This window comes from Stenella coeruleoalba, assembly GCF_951394435.1.
Source record: "Stenella coeruleoalba genome assembly, chromosome: 12".
Classification (NCBI taxonomy): Eukaryota; Metazoa; Chordata; class Mammalia; order Artiodactyla; family Delphinidae; genus Stenella; species Stenella coeruleoalba.
In genome coordinates this window covers 42,427,713-42,448,424 of record NC_137158.1, presented here as the reverse complement: position 1 = coordinate 42,448,424, position 20,712 = coordinate 42,427,713, and the positions used below count along the sequence as shown (strand labels likewise).

General features: G+C 38.3%; 1 protein-coding gene and 1 pseudogene across 6 annotated transcripts in view; both read right to left on the bottom strand.

Moving 5' to 3' along the window:
• The window catches only part of RPF2 (ribosome production factor 2 homolog), a 78,104-nt gene that overhangs the window by 57,241 nt on the left and 151 nt on the right, over positions 1–20,712 (bottom strand). For 3 of the 5 annotated variants that reach the window (XR_013830769.1, XR_013830770.1, XM_079939310.1), the window contains exons 2-7: positions 18,625–18,757; positions 17,642–17,679; positions 13,943–13,982; positions 10,691–10,772; positions 9,946–10,022; positions 4,003–4,102 (exon numbers count right to left, since the gene is read on the bottom strand). Coding sequence is in view for 1 of the 5 variants with exons in the window: in XM_079939310.1 (XP_079795436.1) it covers positions 4,003–4,102; positions 9,946–10,022; positions 10,691–10,772; positions 13,943–13,982; positions 17,642–17,679; positions 18,625–18,757 (470 nt within the window). In the remaining 4 variants the exon portion in view is untranslated. Of the gene's footprint in view, positions 1–4,002; positions 4,103–9,945; positions 10,023–10,690; positions 10,773–13,942; positions 13,983–17,641; positions 17,680–18,624; positions 18,758–20,440; positions 20,684–20,712 lie in introns of those variants that run through there. The other 2 variants (XR_013830772.1, XR_013830771.1) reach the window with 2 other exon arrangements.
• LOC307195257 (ubiquitin-conjugating enzyme E2 D3-like) lies at positions 6,643–8,225 on the bottom strand (annotated as a pseudogene). Its single transcript has one exon. The product of its transcript is annotated as a ubiquitin-conjugating enzyme E2 D3-like (transcript).

Below are 20,712 nucleotides of genomic sequence, written 5' to 3'. Positions count from 1 at the left end.
GTGTAGTACAGTATAAAGTAAATGCATCATTATGTTGGAGTCATTGAGAACCTGGATTTTTGTCATGGATGAAAGAAGGTATGTACGTGTACATATCCTTCTGTCCTAAATTTGAGTTAGAAGTTTCAGTATGAACTCAGGATATATTTTATCTTAACAAATAAATCTCATAGTTCTGTCCACTGAAAAAGCCTAGAAACAATGACCAACCCAGAAATACTCCCTAGCACACAAAATGTGATTTCTAAAATAATCTCACTTAAAAAAAACCCAGGATCCTTACAGAAATAGCTGATTCCAGGACTGGAGCAATTAAAGTACAAGAGGAGTCTAAAACATCAAGGGGGTGATGGATTAAAATGTGTTGAAACTCAGAGCACTGTCAAAAAGGCTGACCCTAAACTGGGCAGGAATGATGGTTGAGGTAAAAAGGAAGATATTATGAGAATAGTGATAAGGAGAAAAACCTGGTTAAACAGAAATAAGGGGGTAGCAGATAAATTGGTTATAATTAGAAAGAAAGCCCCAGTTTGGACATTTTTTCAATGGATCAATTCCAAGCAAAAATAACACCTTTAGTGTGACTGTGTCCATGAGTAAAAACACTGGGAAAGGGCACAGGAGGATGAACAGGGTGTTGACGGGAAAGACTGGGGGATGTGGAGTCAGAGAATGGATAAGATCCTGATTCTGACACTTACTAACTCTTCACTCTGGACATCAGTGAACTGGTCTCAATTTCTTCATCCACAACATGGGAATAATATTACCATAATGAACTGAATGTTTGTTTAACCTCTAGTGTGACTATATTTGGAAATAAGGCTTCTAAGGAAGTACTTAAGGTTAAATGAGGTATGTCATAAGGGTAGGGTCTGCTCCCATAGGATTAGAGTCCATATAAGAAGAGACACCAGAAAACTTAAACCCCTCTTTCCTCTGTCTATCTCCCTCCTTCCCTTCCTCCCCAAGGAAAAGCCTTGTAAGCACAAAGCAAGAAGCCAGCAAGAGAGTCCTCACCAGAAACCTGGACTTCTAGAACTGTGAGAAAATACATTTCTGTTGCTTATGAGCCACCCAGTCTATGGTCTTTTGTATGGCACCCTGAGCAGACTAATACAATTATCTCTGTAGAGCTGTAGAAAGGATTAAATTTAATAAATTACCTGACCTAATCTATGGCAGTTATTTTCATTATTATATGTATTAAAGTGGAATAAGAATTAGGAAATGAGAAAGGTTAAAAAAAAATTATAACAATGACCACAGATGTAGATATGACCACTAATATAGACAAAGGCAATGAAGAAAAAAAAAAACAAAACCCAGTTAGGTAGTTAAGTTAAAGGTAGGCTTTAAAGGGACACTTAATAAAACTAACCTATTACTTGATTCATTATCATCTTTATATACGAGGAGTAGTCATACTAAAAAATAACCATAAAAAGTAGGATGGACTGGGAGTTCCATGGTGATCTAGTGGTTAGGATTTGGCACTTTCACTACTGTGGCCTGGGTTCAATCCCTGGTCCTTTTTGGGGAACTGAGATCCCACAAGCCACACGGCACAACCAGAGTTAAAAAAAAAAAAATTAGGATGGACTGAATCAAAAAACAAGCACTGGTTTTCTGTAAAGAAAAGCAGGACCTGCTAAGATTAACTACAAATCTATATAATATTTAAAGCAAAAGAGAAGCAAAATTCGAATGAACAAAATGGGTATCTGGCATGAAAATACTGAAGTAACTTTTCTTTCTGGCCAATTACAAAAAGAAAACAAAAACACAACTTCCAAACAGGAAAAAAGCCCTTGATAAAATTCTCTTTACCTACTGCTCTACATTATTTCATTTGAACACACAACACAAACCAAGAACTCTGCAACTTTCTTACTTCTTATTTATATTAAAAACTCAACTTTGCTTAGTGCCAGACAATGTCACTCCATCCTGCTACCTGTCTTTCTTCTTTCTTAATTCCTTTTTGGTTTTCACTCCCTCCCTCTCATTACTGCATCATGTGGTTATTCCTGCCATCTAGTGGAAGCACAAAATAGTAAGATAAAACCATTTAAACAGAAGCAACAAAGCTCTGTTATAACAAATTATAAGTAATTCCCTCACTAATAATAATTATACAGAAGAACAAGGGGAAAAAAGCAGGAAATCTGAGCCAACGCAGTACAACTACTAGGAATCTTGGCTAAAAAAAACTCCCTTGATGTTTTAGGCTATGTAATATTCAAAGAAATGTTGGTCGCTGTCTTCCATGTATGATTTTTTTTTAATTAATTTATTTTTTTGGCTACGTTGGGTCTTTGTTGCTGCGTGCGGGCTTTCTCTAGCTGAGGTGAGTGGGGGCTACTCTTCGTTGCGGTGCAACGTGCAATGCAGGCTTCTCATTGCAGTGGCTTCTCTTGTGGAGCACGGGCTCTACGTGCATGGATTTCAGTAGCTGTGGCACGCAGGCTCAGTAGTTGTGGCTCACAGGCTCTAGAGCGCAGGCTCAGCAGTTGTGGTGCACGGGCTTAGTTGCTCCGTGGCATGCGGGATCTTCCCGGACCAGGGATTAAACCCGTGTCCCCTGCACTGGCAGGCGGATTCTTAACCACTGCGTCACCAGGGAAGTCCCTTTTCTTTTTTTTTTTTAATTCATGGAAAACAGAGGTAAGAACCTATAGCAAAGACTCTGCAAAGGAATTATTCACCGTGGGCAGGATGAAGAGCAGAAGAAGAAAAGCACAGGCTTTGGGTTTTGATTCTGCTTCACCTACTTAATGGCTCTTAACCTCTCTAAGCCTCCAACTTCCCATCTGTAAAATGAAATGTTACCAAACTCAAGAGTTTTAGTAAGGATTAAACAGGTAACAGTGATACTTAGTTTTTCAAAAATAGCCATTATGAACAAGAGAAATGAGAAGTCCCGAAAACTGTATTCCTAACAATAAGAGCATAACTAATCCCAATAAGGAAAACCGAAAGCAATGTGTCTGCCCACAAACATTCTTTGGTTGGCTCAGATTTGTAAAAAGCATGTATATAATTTATAATATATCCCCCACCAACTTTTCAAAAGTCATCTAGGGCAAAGTATATAAAAATCCAAAAGAAGGGCAACCAAAAAAGTTAAGCCATAGCTTGTAAGAATGGTGCAAGAAAAGCTCAAATAGAATAAATTATTTAAACTTCAGAAAATGCCACTAAGTATAAGAAGAGTTCATATCTCTAGGGATGAACTAAATTACCTTCCAGAGTAAGAACAGAGCTGGCAGATGTGATCACACAATATTAAGTATTAGTAACCGTTAAGAAACCATGGAGAACAATAATGTCAGCTTTTCAAAAAAGGAGAGAAAAAGTGGTTTAAAATTGGTAAATTTAACATCAATCTCAGACAATAACTATATATTGTATGTTGGATTTTAAGAAGGTGGCTTGTGAACACACAAAAAGTAATGTAGTCATTAGATAAAACATTAGGAATGAGCAGAGTTCACTAAGAGCCAATCACCTTTAAAACAACCTTACAAGGTTTTTTTTGTTTTTTTTAAAATGGAAAAGGGAGGAATGAAATTGGTGGAGATTAAGAAAGCAAGTTATACGGGGTTATAGTGTGAAAAGCCTTGTATATCAGACTAAGAAAAACTAATAGAGGTTTTTGAATTGGAAGTGGATGATGTATAATAATCTCGAAAATTTAACTTTTCAATTTTCTATATTTAATTTAATAATGCCAATAATGACAGGAGACGGGTGCAAGCATTAAACAGGTTGCTACCAAAGTTACTATACCATCAAAAAGTAATAATGATCTATAGAGTATAGCATCCTTTTAACGCTCTCCTGCTTCTAGTGGGGAATAAACAAAATAATGAAAAGGAGAAAAAGAGATCAAAGAGAAAAAGCTGTATATCTAGAGTGAAGTTGCAAACTGCCACGACCAATGGCAACTCTTAGAATGCCTACCTGAGCTATCCTGCAGATATGTATTAAAATACTTACCAATAAGAAGGCTTTTTAGCCTTCTGTAGTCTTCTGTTACATCAAAATCATCACCTGCAAATATTAACATGGGTTTTGTTCCCTCCGGACATTTACTATTCTAGGAAATAAAAAAAGTAATTACATAATTATCAAGTCTAAATTGTTTATATGCTGATTTTAAAGCAGTCAATATTTATATATAGCAGGGGTCCCCAATCCCTGGACTGGCATCAGTCCTCGGCCTGTTAGGAACCGGGCCGCACAGCAAGAGGTGAGTGGCAGGCGAGCGAGTGAAGCTTCATCTGCTGCTCCCCATCGCGCATTACTGCCTGAACCACTCCCCATCCCCCCATCCATCTGTGGAAAACTTGTCTTCCATGAAACTGGTCCCAGATGCCAAAAAGGTTGGGGACCGCTGATATACAGTGACTCATTTTCACATTTTCTTAACTGTCCTAAAACTATGTCTATGAATGCTGATTTTATTTATTTATTTAGTTTGGCCACACGGTACAGCATGCAGAATCTTAGTTCCCCAACCAGATATTGAACCCGTGCCCCCTGCAGTGGAAGCGTGGAGCCTTAACCACTGGACCACCAAGGATGTCCCTATGAACACTGATTTTAGACTTAAAACCAGAGTGGGGATTTTTTAATTTACAGATTTTTATACTAAAAAATGATTTTTCATTCCACTCCCTCTTAGTGCCAAATTAATAAGTGATTAAAGAATGATGTAAGCTACTTTTTATCACTTTCTATGCAAAGAATAAAATAAAAAGCTAAACCTGCAGCAAAACAAACACAGCCCTCTAACAGCCAACATCTCAGAGTCAAAATAAATTTAATTTCTTTGAATTATTTGTAACAATGTGCCTTTCCTACTATGTCACACCAGCAGTATTTTTAAATGAAAGCTAAACTGAACTACCAACTAAACATTAACATGGGAAGCAATATAATGTTATACAAGCTACAGAAAATATGGGCAATCTTCACTCAGCAGGATCGAAGCTCTACTCTAAAAGATATTTTGTCTCACTCTGGATTTTCTTTTCTTTCTTTTTTTTGGCTGCACCACACAGCTTGTGGGATCTTAGCTTCCACACCAGGGAATGAACCCGAGCCCTCGACAGTGAAAGTGTGGAGTCCTAACACGGGACCGCCAGGGAACTCCCTAGTTCTGGATTTTCTATACCAAAAAGAATGTGAATTTTTGTTTTACCAAAGTGAAAGAAAAAATCAAATAGAAAAAATTCTTTAACTGAAGGGTTAATTTATGGAGGAAGAAGAATCGGTCTGAGCTTCCCACTGATTCTAATATCTCTGCTCTGACACTAATCAAGGATTATCCAAGTGGAGGGGGTAGGGGGAGACAGGACAACAAACAAACAAACATCCTCTGCCCTTGGACCAGAGGTCACGTGTTGCTTCGCTGTTCACCATGACCACTCTTGTTGACATTCTCTGCTTCCAACACGAACCTGAACTGTTTAAACTTAGGAGATGGGCCTAAAATCTGTCTGTCTGATTGTGGGCCTGAATAGACTTTCCAGACCCAATGACTCTTCTGTGTTCCACCTGTGCCCAGCTAACCTTTAATTTTAAATCATCTCATTTCTTAGGCTTATTTTATGCAGAATAACCATCCCTAGAATTTTGGCCATCTTAGAAAACAGGCTTCTAGAATAATCACTCTATTTCCTGGTAGAGTCTAATCACCTGTTGCTTAAGAGTTAATAGAGGGATGAGGCTTGGCAATAAAAGTGGGCAAGTAAGAGAAGAAATACCTGGTAAAGATGTCTTAAAAACGAGGAGGTAGAAATAAAGAAGAAATAAATATGGAAGGAAAGTACAACAAAACATGCAACTCCAGAACAAACTAAAAATACGAGGTTGTAGCCAAATAACGGGGTCAAAGTGAAGGGGACTGGCTAATAGTCTATGTAGGAATTGCCAATGTAAGCACATTCTCATCAATTAATGAATTTTATAGTTATGGATATGCTCCATGAGTGAAAATTTAGTACTCAATTTTTTATTTTTATTTTTTTCCCCACACCAAAACAGTACTTTATTTTGTAAATTTTGACCCATTATTACTCCAATGTTATGGTTTTTTCAGCTGTCAAGTGTACAAGGTGAAGAAAAAATTTAGTTAGATGGGGGTTGCACCTGGAAAATAAATTTCTTAAACTCCATATACACGTTTCAAAACTGCTGGGTCCCAAGTCCATCTATGAACCCCCGGGCTGCCCGTATCATGTGCAGCATACTAAAGCTACACTATCTGAATAGCTTATTAATTCTGCATAAATCAGGTCCATCAATGTGTCAACCTGTAACAGACTACACACTTTTAACTGAACATGGCAAAATATTCACTCTCTAGAACTCTACATCATCATTTGATGTCAAACAATGAAGCAAATCCCAACAGTATATACAAAAAACAGCTTTGCATTTACAAAAGATTGCTCCCATACTGATTAATCCAGGCAGCTAACTCATTGGTTTATGCAACTTTATTGAAGAAAAATAAATCAATTACTAGCAGAGCTATTAGTTGATCACTCATCCATTGACAACTTGCATCATTTATTCAGTGCTATATTAAACAGTGTACTGGAAGATAGATTAACTAATAGCTCCAAGCCTCCTAATAATTTAAATGAAAATTACAAAATGTTTGAGACCCTATTTTGGAATACAAAGGGTGTTTGACTTCCAATTTCCATTCTCTGTAAAACAGGTCATTCCTTTGTTGACATGCATAAAATACATCACATTTTCTGTCCTGCTGATGCTATAAATTCAATACCAATTTTCCAGCCACGTCAGTTACGAGCATAAAGTATATCATGTAACCTCAAATCTCTAACAGTGGAAGGCTTACACATGAATGGATGCTGCTAGAATAATGCTGCTTCCTTTGATGTGATAACTCAGCATCCACCTCCCTCCCCCTCAGATGATTCTTCAGCGTGTTAGAGCAGTGAGGAATGGTTTTAGTCTCATAACCAAGTTAGAGTGAAGACACTGGCCACATAATACACATGCTCCATTTTTTAAAAAATTCTGAATCTTGGGCAACTGTTCTCTTGTAACTACTTTACAGTTTCTAAAAGCAGTTATTGTCCAAAGCTGGAAGGACTTAAGTCTTCTCAGATGAGCATGTGAATGAATGGAGGGAGGTAAACAAAAAATAAAATTAAAGAAGATGAGTTCTGATAGGGGAGCAGCCGGGTAAGAAAATCAAAAAAGGAACAGTAATTTAAAGTTTATTCCAGCTATAATGCAGGTTATTCTGACTTTAAGGTAGCATCACATGGCATACTTCTGAGTCTATTCCCAAGATATTCTGTTGTACTTATCTCTGTTTCATAGATCCGTGCAATCTCTGGCACTAGAGGGTCACGTGGGTTTGGATCACATAGCAGTGAACAAATGGATAAAAGAACTTTAGAAATAGTTAAAGCAGGAGAACACTGTGATCTTAGAATATCGAGACAAATGCTGCCATTACTGTTAATATTTGGATGACAAATTCTTGTTGTAAATGCAACCTTAGGTGGTTTGAAGGGGTAGTCTGTAGGAAAATGAACTGTCAAAAGGAATACACTGCCTTGATATGGGCTGTCATTAGGTCCCATAATTGTGGCTTGCCAATGAAACATATCATCCCCAACTGGACCTGCAAAACACTGTGCTGGAGGGTCACGGGCCAAATCACTAAGTTCCTTATTAATCCGTTTCAGCACCATCATCTGTGCTTTTCACCTGGCTCCTCACTATTTCGGTGTGTGCTCAAAGTTCCGGCCAAAACTCTTGATGATCCCGGCGGCTGGGAAGGACTGTCTCTTGGTCTCACACCAGCTCTGCCATACACAGGTGCAGAGGGACCAGGGCCTCCCTCAAGCTGCAGCCTCGGCCTCCGCCCTGCGCGGCAGCTGGTGCCTCCCTGGCCCTACGGCGCTCACGCGCACGACACAGCCACGAGATCTAGTACTCAATTTAAATGGTTCTTGTTAAGAATACACCTGCCAAACGATACTGATTTTGTGGTTCAGTTTAGAAGCTGCACAGTGACGGGGTATTTCTTTGCTTTGGAAGGAAAGTGGAAAGAGCAGAGGGATTGGCATGCAGGCATCAGCCACTGCTCACACCCACTAACTGGTAACCATGCTAACAGCAGTGGTACTGCTCATCTCCAGGGATTCACACACAGCCCCAAAGACAACCTGTAATAAACTGTAATAAAATGATGGCATCCATAATAAAGTATCACAGTTTATACAGTTTTCAAAATACCTTTCAATATATTAAATTCATTGATAAGCATTTTCACATATATTATCTCGTTTGATGTTGTTATACCTGTTTAATACTTGATTGCAATTGTGGGTCAGGCAAGTAACTGAATGTCAGGTCACAAATGCTATCTAACTGACCAAGAAAGGCCTCAAACCCAAGTGTTCTGCCTCCAAATCCAATCTCACTGTTCTGCCCTGTACCTGAGGAAGGTGGTATAGCTAACCAAGTAGGGATCTGGTAAGAGCCTTTTTTCAAACACACAGGAAACCTAGAAGGCATGTCCTCTTCTTAGGGGAGGCTGGGAAAAGGAGTGATTATATATTTGCTATAATTCTTTCAACTATACAAAGACCCACAGACTGAGAACAATTATGTAACTTTCCATTACAAACTTCAATATCCTTTCTTTCAAAGCCCTTCAGTCCTAATCTTCGTTATACCATTTACTGTATGTATGACTCCAGGTCACCAGTGGAATTCCCCTGGGCCTCAGTCACCAAATCTATATAATAGGGAAAATAATTTCAGCCTTAGAGGGTAGCTAAGAGATCTTAAGTGAAATAATGTATTTGATGGACTAGATTAAGCCAGGAGCAGAGGTCTGAGGGAGCAGAAGCCCAATTTCGATCCAGGAACTGCATTAGGACAGTTTTCTTGCCTTTCTGTTTCATAATTCCATTCAAACAAAGGAGACACAAAGATGCAAGTCCTCAAGGGGAAAAGTGAGCTAGCAATTTGGTTCCCAGCAGCCAAAATACTGTAGGATCAGCCAAAGCTTCCTAGGTTTAAAACAGGGCTCACTTGGAAAACTGTGGGGACTTCCCTGGTGGCGCAATGGTTAAGAATCCGCCTGCCAATTCACGGGATATGGGTTCGAGCCCTGGTCCGGGAGGATCCCACATGCCATGGAGCAACTAAGCCCGTGAACCGCAACTACTGAGCCTGTGCTCTAGATCCTGCGAGCCACAACTACTGAGCCCACATGCCACAACTACTGAAGCTCGCGCACCTAGAGCTCATGCTCCACAAAAAGAGAAGCCACCGCAATGAGAAGCCGCGCACTGCAATGAAGAGCAGAACCCCTGCTCGCTGCAATTAGAGAAAGCCTGTGCACAGCAATGAAGACCCAACACGGCCATAAATAAATAAATAAATAAATAAATACAATTAAGACGGAAGGAAGGAGGAAAGAAAGAAAGAAAGGAAGGAAGGAAGGAAGGGGAAGGAAGGAAGAAAAAGAAGAAAGAAAGAAGGAAAGAAAGGAAAGAAAGGAAAGAAAGAAAGAAAGAGAAAGAAAGAAAGAAAGAGAGAGAGAAAGAAAGAAAGAAAGAAAATTGTGGTATTTCTGAGGTTACATAAAATGGGTGCTGTGATAATTCAGAGGGAGAGGAGAGCATCTCAACTATGGGGCCTAGACAAGAAGTTAGTAATGACTCTAAGTCTAACTGCCTACATATGTGTTATATGCTGTAAACATCTCTCTCTTTTTAAAGGTAAAATGAAATTGTGCTTTTTAGTTTAGAGCACACTAGAATAAAACCAAAGTTCTTTCTTATTTAAGTCTGTATCTTTACTCTTCACCACAAGATGTCACTATTGCCCAAGAGCAACGTTATAAAATGCTTATTTTTATGATCAGTATCTTACCTTAATATCTTTAAGGGAGACAAACTTCTCGATACCTACTTCAATCATATCCAGCACATGGTAGTCATACATACGACCTAGAAGGAAAATACATTTTCTTTTAACCATTTATTTTTTCCCAAACAGCTGCCTTATATTCACCTACTTATCTGCGTGTTCAAAATGTCCTAATAGCTGCCTCTTTTCTTTCTCCTTAAACCTCCCAAACATGTCTCTTCTTTCTTAAATTTTCAACTCTACCTAGAATGTACTGTTGCAACTTTGGACCTGGAAAGGATCTTAAAAGATCACTTAGCCAAACTCCCTTACTTTACAGAAGAGTAAATAAAGGCCCACAGAGGGTAAAGGGCTTTACCTAAGCCAGTGAGCATGTCAGCCCAAGCCTCAATACACAATACAGGGCAAGGGTTTATTTTCAAATGTATTCATTATACAGGTATTTATTAGGGAAGGGTTAATTTGTGTGTGTGAGTATGCTACTTCTCTTTTTCTAACTCTAATACTGATTTAGGATATATGTTTTATATTTGAAAAACTTCCACAACTTGAGGTAGGGTGATATTTACATGTCCCTTCTTTACCTGAAGACTGGTAGGTAAAAATAAATTTTATTCACATTCACAAGGAAAATAAAAAACTAGTTCAGTGCTAACTGGCTACTCCTGAATCCTCAATACCATCAATTAATCTGAGTCACAGAACTGACTCTATAAAATAAAAGTATTAAAAAGTAAATGATATTTACCTATTACTAGATTATTTGGCCGCTTCTTATTATGGGAGCCAAACATGAATAAAGAACAATCTGACTTCTTTGAAAAAAATTCCTGTAAAACCAAAGAAATCTCCTTCAATCAATGCATAAATGTAAGAACCTTAAGAATTGTACCTCTTTGAAATAAAAGGTATCCAAATTGTAAAGGAAGAGGTAAAACTGTCATTATATGCAGATGACACAATACTATATATAGAAAACCCTAAAGATTCCACACAAAAACTACTAGAACTGATCAACATAAATAAAACAAAAAGACAACCTACGGACTTCGAGAAAATATTTGCAAACAATGAGACTGACAAGGGCTTAATTTCCAAAACAGACAAACAGCTCATACAAGTCAATAACAAAAAAACCAACCTGAAAAAAAAAAAAAAAAAAAAACCAACCTGATCAAACAATGGGCAGAAGACCTAAATAGACATTTCTCCAAAGAAGATATACAAATGGCCAAGAGGCACATGAGAAGATGCTCAACATCACTAACTATTAGAGAAACGCAAATTAAAACTACAATGAGATACCACCTCACATCAGTCAGAATGGCCATCATTAAAAAGTCTACAAGTAACAAATGCTGGAGAGGGTGTGGAGAAAAGGGAACCCTCCTACCTACACTGTTGGTGGGAATCTAAGTGCAGCCACTATGGAAAACAGTATGGAGGTTCCTTAAAAAATAAAAATAGGGTTGCCATATGAACCAGCAATCCCACTCCTGGGCATATACCCAGACAAAACTATAATTCAAATGCACCCCAATGTTCACTGCAGCCCTGTTTACAATAGCCAAGACATGGAAGCAACTTAAAGGTCCATCAACAGATGAATGAATAAAAAAGATGTGAGGGCTCCCCTGGTGGCGCAGTGGTTGAGAGTCCACCTGCCAATGCAGGGGACACAGGTTCGTGCCCCGGTCTGGGAAGATCCCACATGCTGTGGAGCGGCTGGGCCCGTGAGCCATGGCCGCTAAGCCTGCGCATCCAGAGCCTGTGCTCCGCAGTGGGAGAGGCCACAACAGTGAGAGGCCCAAGTACCGCAAAAAAAAAAAAAAAAAAAATTGACTTCTATTACAGATTTGAGAGGGATGGAAACACAATTATGGGGTTTCAATCCTGGACAGCTCCTTTTACACTAGTGCCTATACTTTATATCCTACATACTTTGATTCAGTTTATTGAGATTCCCAATCTTAGCACAAAAATTAGAGTGAATGTGTTCTTGTCTAGTTCTAGCATAGTTGGAAAAGCTTCCTAAATTAATGACAAAAATGTTAAAGAACATTCGAAGCAACCACGGTCCTCAACTTTTCTTTATTGAGTGCAAGACCCCCTGAGGTATGGGCCCCTCGTTTGGTTATCATTCATTCCAGTGCTTAAGCAGAAGCAAATAGGAACAAACAACTACCTACTTGCCTATCCACTCCCTATGTAGAGGATACAGAGTCAGAAAGTCCAAGAATTCTGGCTTTGCCAATTGCTATGGGATCTGGTCAGCCTTTCTGAGAATTACTTTTATCATGTGTAAATCAAAGACAATAACACTTCCTGAAAAAATCTGCAAGGGCCACGTGACACGTCATATGGGAAAGCAACTTACACTGTGTCTGGCACAAAGCATGTGTTCAGAAATGTTTTTTAAATGTCCAAATCAATGAAAATCCTTTCTTAAAAAAAATTTTTTTTACATTCTCATGTTAACAGCCCAAAGCTTTCCATAAACTACCTTTCACATATATATAGTACTCATCTGTCATCCTTCTCCATAAAGTCCGCTTTTTCTTAAAATTCTACAGCAAGAGTAGACAAATTATCTTCAAAAGACTAGATAGTATATATTTTAGACTTTTTATATGGTGTAAAAAAAAAAAACTTTAAAAATGTAAAAACCATTCTTAGCTTGTGGTCCTCACAGAAACAGGGATTTAGCCCACAGGAGGTATATTTGCTAACTCTTGTAGTAAGCACAGTTCCAAGATTACAGCATAAGAAATGTGCTATTGGGGGATGGGCAGTCAGGAGGAGGAATTCAACCAAATTTCCAACATGATCACTGTTTCCACAGTCATTTTGAGCTCTAGTGGTCTGAGATTTATTACAGCCAATGAAATATCTCCTGTCTCTGGAAGTGGGAGATCAAAGAGAGGAAATGCCACAATTTTAAGTATAAGAAAAGTTGTCATATTGACACTGGATTGAAAAAAAAGTACAGAATGCTACAGATTCTACAACATAACACTTCTACAAAGTGGTCACTCAACTGAAAGCACCATGGTGTCACAAAACAAAATCAGCCCTGGATAAGTCACGTGTGGAAGAGAGAGATTTCTGGGTTAGACCCTCCATTTTTACTTTCATGATCTCTTCAAAAATGACGGTGAAAAACCCAAGACTATGATAAAAGCAATTTTATTAAAAAAAATGTTTATTTTGACAATATTTTCTTAATATAATTTTCACTGCAGTTAGTTGCCAAATTAGGATAAGATGCTCAATTTCAGTTTTCTAATTAGTTATTGAGATTCTTTTCAAACATTTTTTCTTTTAAATTCACTAACTAAAAGAACAAGCAATGGCGGTCCTGTCAAGAGAACATAATCACGTTCTGATTTTTTTTAAGTCAACTTAAATAGTTTAATCCACGTATTCCCTTAAGATTTTCTTTAGTAAGAAACTAATATCATCACATACTCAGAGTCCACTCATCATTCTCCATTTATTATATACCACCTTTTATCTTCTGATTTCATTCACTAGACTTTTTCATTTAGTTTTGATTGCTAATACACTCAAACGGGAATTTGATTAACTCTAGTAAAGCAACTGACAATTGTTAGTAATCATTTGGGTAGTGTTTCTTGTTCTAAAAACACTCAAAAAAAGAAAAGTAAAATTTTTTTAAATCAAACTTGCTCTATAAAAAGATCCATAACAAGCTTCCTTTTGACAATCCATTAATTATGCACTTAAAATGTAATTCAATTTTTAAAAATTCTATCAATATACTTGCAAGCAGTGAATACGTAACATTCAGTGAAATGTAAGCTCTATAGTCATCTTTTTGAAAGTATAAAAGTCTTATTTCCCCTGCATTCTGCATTAAAATTCCCTCACATAGGATGATTTCTAATTCAAAATCATAAATTAGGAGTACTATTAAATTAAATGAATTAGTTTGAATAATCACTTACATGCCTTCTTAAATCAGAAAGATTCTACTTACCAATGATGTCTGATCCTCAAACGGTCTTGTAATATTTTTCCTAATATTAAAAAAAGTTACCCTAATTTTAATAATCTTAATAATTCATCCATAGCAATAAATATTAAGATAATTTTATATTCAGATGATCAAAAAAAAGAAGCTAGAAGAATATTTATTCATTCAAATATTTATTTAGTGCCTATTATGTGCCAGGCACTGTTCTAGGAGCTAGGGATACCATAATACCATGTCAAACAAGATCCTTGCTTTCACGGAGCTTACATTTTAGAGGAAAAATGAACAATTTCAAAAAGTAATATCTGTTGTGACAAAAATAAAACAGGGCACTGTGTTAGTGTGAAGAATGGAAAATGATTATTTGAGCTGAGACCTGATAAATGAGGAGTTAGCCATGGAAAAGTTTTGAGGTTAAGAGTATTCCAGGAAAAGGAAACAGAATAAGAAAAGATTCCGAGATGGAAACAAGCTTAGACTATTCAAGAAACAGACGACAAATGTCACTGGAGCTTAGTGAACAAAGGGTTAACGGTGGGGTATGAGGTCAAAGATGTAGACTCGGCCCAGAATATGTAGGGCCTTGTTGGTCAAGGTAAGGAACGTAAGTTATTAAAAGAGTAACAGGAAGCACTGGGGGGTTTTAGGCAAGACAGTGATATGATTGGATTCAAGTGTTCTTTTTTTTTTTTTTTAATTTACTTATTTTATTTATTTATTTTTGACTGCGTTGGGTCTTCGTTGCTTTTCCCGGGCTTTCTCTAGTTGCGGTGAGCGGGGGCTACTCTTCGTTGCAGTGCGCGGGCTTCTCATTGTGGTGGCTTTTCTTGTTGCAGAGCACGGGCTCTAGGTGTGCAGGCTTCAGTAGCTCTGGAGCGTGGGCTCAGTAGTTGTGGCTCACGGGCTCCAGAATGCAGGCTCAGTAGCTGTGGCATACGGGCCCAGCTGCTCTGTGGCATGTGGGATCCTCCCGGACCAGGGCTCGAACCCATGTCCCCTGCATTGGCAGGCGTATTCTTAACCACGGTGCCACCAGGGAAGCCCCAAATGTTCTTTTTTTTTTTTTTTTTGCGGTACACGGGCCTCTCACTGTTGTGGCCTCTCCCACTGTGGAGCACAGGCTCCGGACGCCCAGGCTCAGTGGCCATGGCTCACGGGCCCAGCCGCTCTGCGGCATGTGGGATCTTCCCAGACCGGGGCACGAACCTGTGTCCCCTGCATCAGCAGGCGGACTCTCAACAACTGCGCCACCAGGGAAGCCCCAAATGTTCTTTTTAAAGGACTGCTCTGCCTGCTATATAAGGATGGAATGTACCACAGCAAGAGTGAAGGGGTTAGTAAGGAGCTATCACAGTAATCCAGGAGAGAAAGAAAAAAATGGTGGACCAGGAATAGTAGTAGTGGAGATGGAGAAACAGTGGGTAGAGAAACGCAGAATGCTATCTTTCATGCAAAAGGGAGAAAAATAAGATTATGTATTTTTATTTGCTTAAATATGCATAAAGAAATTCTGTTAAGACATATAAGAAACTAATGATAGTGGCTGTTCTGGGAAGAGTGTGTGTTTATATTTTCACTGTATATTTTTGGATTTTTAGTCATGTAAGTAAAGTATAAAACAGTTCATAATTTTTATGAATTTAAAGAGAAATAAAATCATATACACATGATCTCAATTTTGTTCAAAGATATATAGATATAAAACTGCATGAGGAGAAAATATACATAGTGCTTATCTATGGGTGATTATTTACTCTTATCCCAACTATCTAAGATAAATATATATTACTTTTTTAATCAGTAAAAAACAAAAAATGTATTTAAAAAAATGATGCAACACAAACAAATCAGGAAAAATTACTGCAGCATTTATGATTAACAGCTAACGGCAATTCACAAATAGGCAAATATGACCTGTTGGAAACATAGGGAAAATGCAAGTTTAAACAAAATGTCATTTTCACTTCTTAATTTTAAAAAACAAACCAAAAGTAGGTAGTGACCCATGAAACTCGTACATTTTACTCTGCCAAACTTCTCAAAAAGCACTACGGTTAATATGCTAGATTGGGCATGAAGCTATACCCAGTAATCTCACGTCTAGAAATCTCATGTAGGAACCAATACAAAAGAAGAACTCATTTGTGAAAAAATGGCCATTTTAGCATTATTTATAAGAACAACAACAACAAAAAAGAAAATCAAAATTTCCTCAAGTTAAGGAACAGTTAAGTAAATTTTAGTATAACCATTTAATAGGCATTATACTAGCATTAAAAATAATATATAAAGGACACCTATCAGTAGAAAAATGCTTACAAGACAAATGAAAAAGGCACAAAAGAATTGTCAGAATAATGAAACTGTTTCTGTACCATGACTGCAGTGGCAGACACAACTCAATGTATTTGTCAAAACCCATGAAAGTATACACCACAAACAGTAAATTTTACATACATAAATTAAAAAAACCACCAGGGGGCTTCCCTGGTGGCGCAGTGGTTGAGAGTCCGCCTGCAGATGCAGGGGACGCGGGTTCGTGCCCCGGTCCGGGAGGATCCTGCGTGCCACGGAGCGGCTGGGCCCGTGAGCCATGGCTACTGGGCCTGCGTGTCCGGAGCCTGTGCTCCGCAACGAGAGAGGCCGCAGCGGTGGGAGGCCCATGTACCGCAAAAAAAAAAAAAACAGGAAGTGATAGAAAACCCAAAATAGAATACAGACTGTAATAAATGACCTTAACTATAGTATAAATGAATAACACAATCACACTGAAGGGGCAAAAATAACCTAACCTGACTTACACTGGAAAACAATATTTTTACTGCATGTTGTGAGGTTAAAGACAAAAAGAACTGCACATAAATTCCATACTCTAGTTAGTAAAATTGTTTCTTATAAGGTTAGAAATTCTGAAACTACTAGAATTACACAAATAAGTAAATATAACAAAAGCAAGGTTTCATACTGTCAGAAGATAGAAGATACAAAGAAGAAAAGGAGAAAGGCTGGAATGAAGTCTCTGGTATTCGACTGGAATTGGAAGCACTAGTATGCACTGTGCGCAGCAACAAAGACCCAACACAGACAAAAATAAATAAATAAAATAAATTTATAAAAAAAGAAAAAGGAAAAACTGGTGCAAACCAAATCAAGCCTATGATTTAATTAACATTACTGTACCAATGTCCATTTCTTACTTTTGATAACTGTATTATGGTTATGGAAGTTATAACATTAAGAGATGCTGGGAGAGGGTATATGGGAACGCTACTATTTTTGTAACTTTTCTGTAAGTCTATTACTATTTAAAAATAATACATAATGCTATGATTACAACTCTGTAAGGATATTCAGTACAAATGAAAACACAGACAGGAAACAAACAAATTTTAAATACTCATAGCAGGACTTCCTTGGTGGTTCAGCAGTTAAGACTCCGTGCTCCCAATGCAGGGGGTCAGGGTTCGATCCCTAGTCAGGGAACTAGATCCCGCACGCCGCAACCAAAGACCCAGCGCAGCCAAATAAATAAATATTTTAAAATAAATAAATTAAATAAAAATACTCATAGCTATGTATGTAAGGAACTGTAGTATTTTTTAACCAAAATATTTTTCTAAATCTCCCATAAAGTGGTTGGTTGTTACTTTTATAATGAAACAATATAATTTAATAAGTGAAATAAAAGAAATCATGACTTACTTTTTATACAGAACTCCATATGGTTTCTTCAGTGCATACTGTAAAACATAATTTATAGCTTTCAAAACAAAGCACATTCTGAAAAGCAGAGGTAAAAATCAAGCATGATAACAGTCATTATACAAGATTATCCTGGTCCCTGAATCCTATTCTGCTATCTTCTGCATGGCTCCCTTTTGATCACTTATAACATGCAACACGAGCTTAGTATTCTTAGCTGGGACTTTCCTAATTAAAAATTTCTATGCCCTTTCAATATTCTATCCAATTTAAATGATTCCCTTCATTTCCTTAAATTCTAGCTTCATCTAGCCCACTCTCCTTTAGCCATCCCCAATTCTGCAGTTCCCCAAATGCATCATGCTCATTCACATGCCCTTTTGCACAAGCTTCTTCCTCAGCCTTGGAAGCCCTTCTCTTCCGCTTCCTTTTCTCCTTCTTGTTCCAACTCCTCCTTCAAAATGATGCTTAAGTGTCATCTCTAGGAAGCCCATCCTGTGTGTGGCAACCCCCGTGGGATTTTAACTCAGCCTCCCATCCTATCCTGTGTGTACCTCCAGCACAGCACTTCATTCACAATGCTGTTAACTTTTACTTGTCTGTCTTCCTCACTAAGCTCACTGAAGGGAAAGACTATGTCTTACGTAACTATTAATCCCTAGCACCTAGCACAGTAGTTGGTATTGTTGAAAGAATAGATAGTAATATGCAGTTACCTCGTTTTACAAATTAGATATGTTCCTGAAATGTGAGTAAATCAAATGCTAGTAATTGAAATCAGGTGAAATTTACTAAGGGAACTAGCTGCTGTAAGGAAAACCAGTAGTCAGGGCCTTGGTGAGACGTTAGCTTTTCTCTAAGGCTAGCATTTCTTAAAGCAAGCCAATCTTATCTATGTATTTCTCAGGCAGTCCAACTAGTATGCTAAAAATTTCCTAAAATGATTTCAACACCATTTAAAAAGTAAGTATATATATACGTACCACATCTCTAAGTACTTGTGTCACTGTTGAACTTGCATTGCCCCCTTTAATCAGCATAGCATTTTTAATATTTTCACTGAGTTTCGGTTCTCTTTTCTCAAGGAATCTCTTGGCTCTTTTTGTTTTGGGCTTTCTATTCGGAAAAATCACAATTCATAACAACTTAAAACATGTTCCTCATATTACAAAACCATGACTTATGTGCAAATTCTTAAAAATCAACAGAGACATTACATGACATTTATCAGTTAGGATTCCACCACTAAACAAAATCTCACTTTTTAGGGGAATATTAGTAAAAGATATTCAGCTCTTACTGTTAAGTAAGTGTTAATTTTATTAGATATGGTCTTTAAAAAGATTCCTATTTTTATATTCCCAGCATTCTTTTATTACTGTTTTCTAAACCTTTTATTTAAAAAAAGAGATAGAACTTCCCTGGTGGCACAGTGGTTAAGAATCTGCCTGCCAATGCAGGGGACACGGGTAAGAGCCCTGGTCCGGGAAGATCCCACATGCCGCGGAGCAACTAAGCCCGTGCGCCACAACTCCTGAGCATGCGTTCTAGAGCCCACGAGCCACAACTACTGAGCCCGCGTGCCACAACTACTGAAGCCTGCACACCTAGAGCCTGTGCTCTGCAACTAAGAGAAGCCACTGCAACGAGAAGCCCGCGCACTGCAACGAAGAGTAGCCCCCGCTCGCCACAACTAGAGAAAGTCTGCACGCAGCAACGAAGACCCAATGCAGCCAAAAAATTAAAAAATAAATACAAAAGGCATTAAAAAAAAAAAACTAACCTAGACCAATCACTCTGCAAGATATGAAGGGAAAACAAATCCATTATTCTGATTGTATGATGTTACAGCAGGAGTAGAATGTTTTTATACACTCTGTTCACCTCTGCTTACACTACAGTGAGAATCTTGATTTTCCAACAGTTCTCTGCCATCTACTGAAATAATTCCTCTTCTCTTAAATAACTATGACCCTCCCTCCTTCCAGTCCCACGGACACTTTGTGAAGTAAAAGCAAAACAGAATATGCACAAACTTACTTTACCATGCAGACTTTAAAAATTCACCAGATAAAATGTCAAGCACATTTAAAGCTTCTAATCATTTACTGGTTGATAAAGATACACAGTACTTTTTAAGTCAAACCAGGAGAGATTTAGTGTGTCTCTAACCCAATAAAAGTGCTATATGTTCTATATTCCATGTGCTTTATTACTTCTGACTAACCAGCAACTAATGCAAATAACACCTTGTACGTTTTATTAGCTGTTTGTCCCACAATGAGACAGTAAACTAGTCTTACTCATTTTTGCGGTCCCCGCACCTGCAGAGGAATATTCAGCACATGTGCAAAAATCGCTGATTTAATGACCAAAAGAATAATTTGTCCTTTTGATTACATGTTAACCCAGGTAAAACGCAAGAAACCCATAACAAATAACAGCAGAACTATTTATGAGATCGATAAACATTTTCTGGACTAATATAAAGCAGACATTACCCAAGGATAACTCAGAAAAGTGTACAAGTTTGGGAAAAAGAAAAAAAGCTAATGAGCATCTCTACGTGCTGCCGCAAAGCCTTTACATATATTCTCGCAAATATTCCTCACAGTTCTATGAAGTACGACTATTATGAACGCTATTTTACAGAGTAAACTGAGACTTAGGGGGACTAAATGTCCCAGTCGCATAGCTTTACGTGGACGGGCCCGGACTGTCACCTAAATCTGTCACATTCCCAGGCCTGTGCTCAGAGCACCTCACTCAGGTGTTCTGTGCCCAGAACACCTCTCTCACCTTCCTCTCACTTCTGCGGAAGCCGAGACACTTCCTATTGTCTAGGATAAAAGCGGCCAACGCCTCGGTGCCACCTCCACGCCGCGGCTCCCACACACGGCCTTCCCTGCTCTCCGTCTCCCCGCAGGCCGTCCCAACAGACGGAAACCCAAACCAGTGGATACATCCGCACGGAGTCGCAACGGGTGTGAAGAAGGAGCGTGGGCGGCCAGGAGAAACGGGAGGCAGAGGCGTTACTCCTCCGTCCCGCTACAGAGGCCCTTCTCCCCAAC